This window comes from Acyrthosiphon pisum, chromosome A2 (assembly GCF_005508785.2).
Source record: "Acyrthosiphon pisum isolate AL4f chromosome A2, pea_aphid_22Mar2018_4r6ur, whole genome shotgun sequence".
Classification (NCBI taxonomy): domain Eukaryota; kingdom Metazoa; phylum Arthropoda; class Insecta; order Hemiptera; family Aphididae; genus Acyrthosiphon; species Acyrthosiphon pisum.
In genome coordinates, this window is record NC_042495.1 from 43379343 (window position 1) to 43381261 (window position 1919).

The following is a 1919-nucleotide window of genomic DNA, read 5'->3' on the forward strand; positions in this document are numbered from 1 at the left end:
TTTTCAAGATAATAAAAACAAAAATATTTCATATGACTTATTGTAAAGAAAAATATTTAATTTCTTAAACCATTTAAAAATATGAAAAATAATTTAATTTGGTTGAAATCAGAACAATATTACACAGTTACCAATTTACCATCAAGATCGAAAAGGTAAAGAATAATTGAAGTACTTGTGGATAGAAAAACAAATTATTGAAGACACCATTTTGAAAATGATTCTGCTCAGAAAAAGATTCAACCACTCAAAAAATTCCTTTTTTTTTATTTTTTCTAACATAATTTTATAATTATGTAACAATTAAAATATTATTGAAATGTGACCACTAGTGAATTGGTTTGAAAATATATTTAAATTTTCTTTATTAGTTATATTTTAATAAAGTGTTCTTAAAAAGATTTTGGATATGGGGCTTGTTATAAAAGTTTATGTATTCAAGTGGTTCGACCAATTCAAGCCACCAACAACTTAAGATTAAATTAAATAAAAAACTTTAAGAAATATTAGAATTTGTATCATTAACATAAAAACGAATTTACTTACTTTTTTAGGACTCTGATTTATACAGTAACTCAATGGCCTGATTGGTGATTTAATTGGACTTGCTTGGGCTTCCAACTTACGTATAAATATTGGTAATCGATCATTGACTCGTCGTGTAGTTGGTGATTGCAATTGAGTCTTAGTAGCAGGTAAAGGAGATAGAGTAAGATTATCATTCTAATCAATAAAATAACGAATAAAAATATAAACTATTCTAAAAATGTAGGATCAAAGTAAAAATTGTGGATAACTTACACTACTGTTGGTAGAATATTTTAAAGCATTATCTCGAACTATTTGAACAAATATAGTGTTATAAAATTTAATAAGATCAATACGTTGTTCAGTATCTTGCCGTGCTCCTTCATTTTCTGTATGTTCTACAAACAAAATATATTTAATTTTAATTGAATTGATATGATATCTAATGTTGAATGAATACAATAATAATAGTAAAGTAGTGAAACAAACATTATCTCATTCCCGGAATCTTACCCAAACAATAAAATAAATATTATTAATATTTAATTAAATTTAATATTAATTAATAATAATTATTTAATTTGATTTATGTTTTTAAATAATAATAGCTTATTTACAAGACATTTCATACTTCTAATAAAACATATTCTAAACGCTCAAAAAGTTACCAAAATAACAGGAAATAAGTTTTTTTGTATTAGTAGATACTAAATAAGTAAAAACTATTTCAAATTAGATATAATCTACTCAAGTTGTACAATGCTTAACAATAAAAAAAAATTAATTTTGAATGTCAATCAGCAAGTCATTTACTTGCAATATTTGGTACTGGGTAGATTTTTTTTTTATAATAATTAATTAATTTTATTTAGCAGTATTCATATTTACAAGTAGTTATTTACACATTTTGTAATTATACTGCATCATCCATCACTAAGGATAAATATCCTTGTTTTGATGGATGAGAGTATCAAAGAAAATGAAAAAAAGAAACGAAAGAAATAACATAATAATAAAGATAATGATAAATTAACTAATAATACTAGTAAAAATTTGAGTAAATTACTAACAAAATAGAACACAAAGTACTGTTAACATGTGAACAGTTTTACTATAGATAGAATGTATTTATTTCGTTGGTTCATAATTTATTAACCATCTCTTTATTAAAGACTTATACTGGGTAATTCTTTTATCATAGAACACTCATTATTTCAGAAAGTGTACATTCTTTTGAAAATATTTTTTTACATAGTTTCAAGTCGCTTATAAAACAATGTTTTTCTTAAAAAATTATTTTAAATATTTTTTATCCTTATAATTTTTTAAGTTTTTTAATTTTTTGAATGACAACATTGGGTTTTAATTTTATATTCCAAAGCAGAATATTT

The 1919-nt window shown here is 22.7% G+C and overlaps 1 protein-coding gene across 1 annotated transcript in view; it reads right to left on the reverse strand.

Annotated features, from left to right (window-relative positions):
- Window positions 1-54: 54 nt before the first annotated feature.
- LOC107882815 (retinoblastoma-like protein 2) overlaps window positions 55-1919 on the reverse strand; it is a 3197-nt gene continuing 1332 nt past the window's right edge. The window contains exons 2-3 of the mRNA XM_016801761.2: window positions 802-970; window positions 55-723 (exon numbers count right to left, since the gene is read on the reverse strand). Coding sequence (XP_016657250.2) covers window positions 478-723; window positions 802-970 — 415 coding nt within the window. The 3' untranslated portion in view covers window positions 55-477. The remainder of the gene's footprint in view (window positions 724-801; window positions 971-1919) is intronic.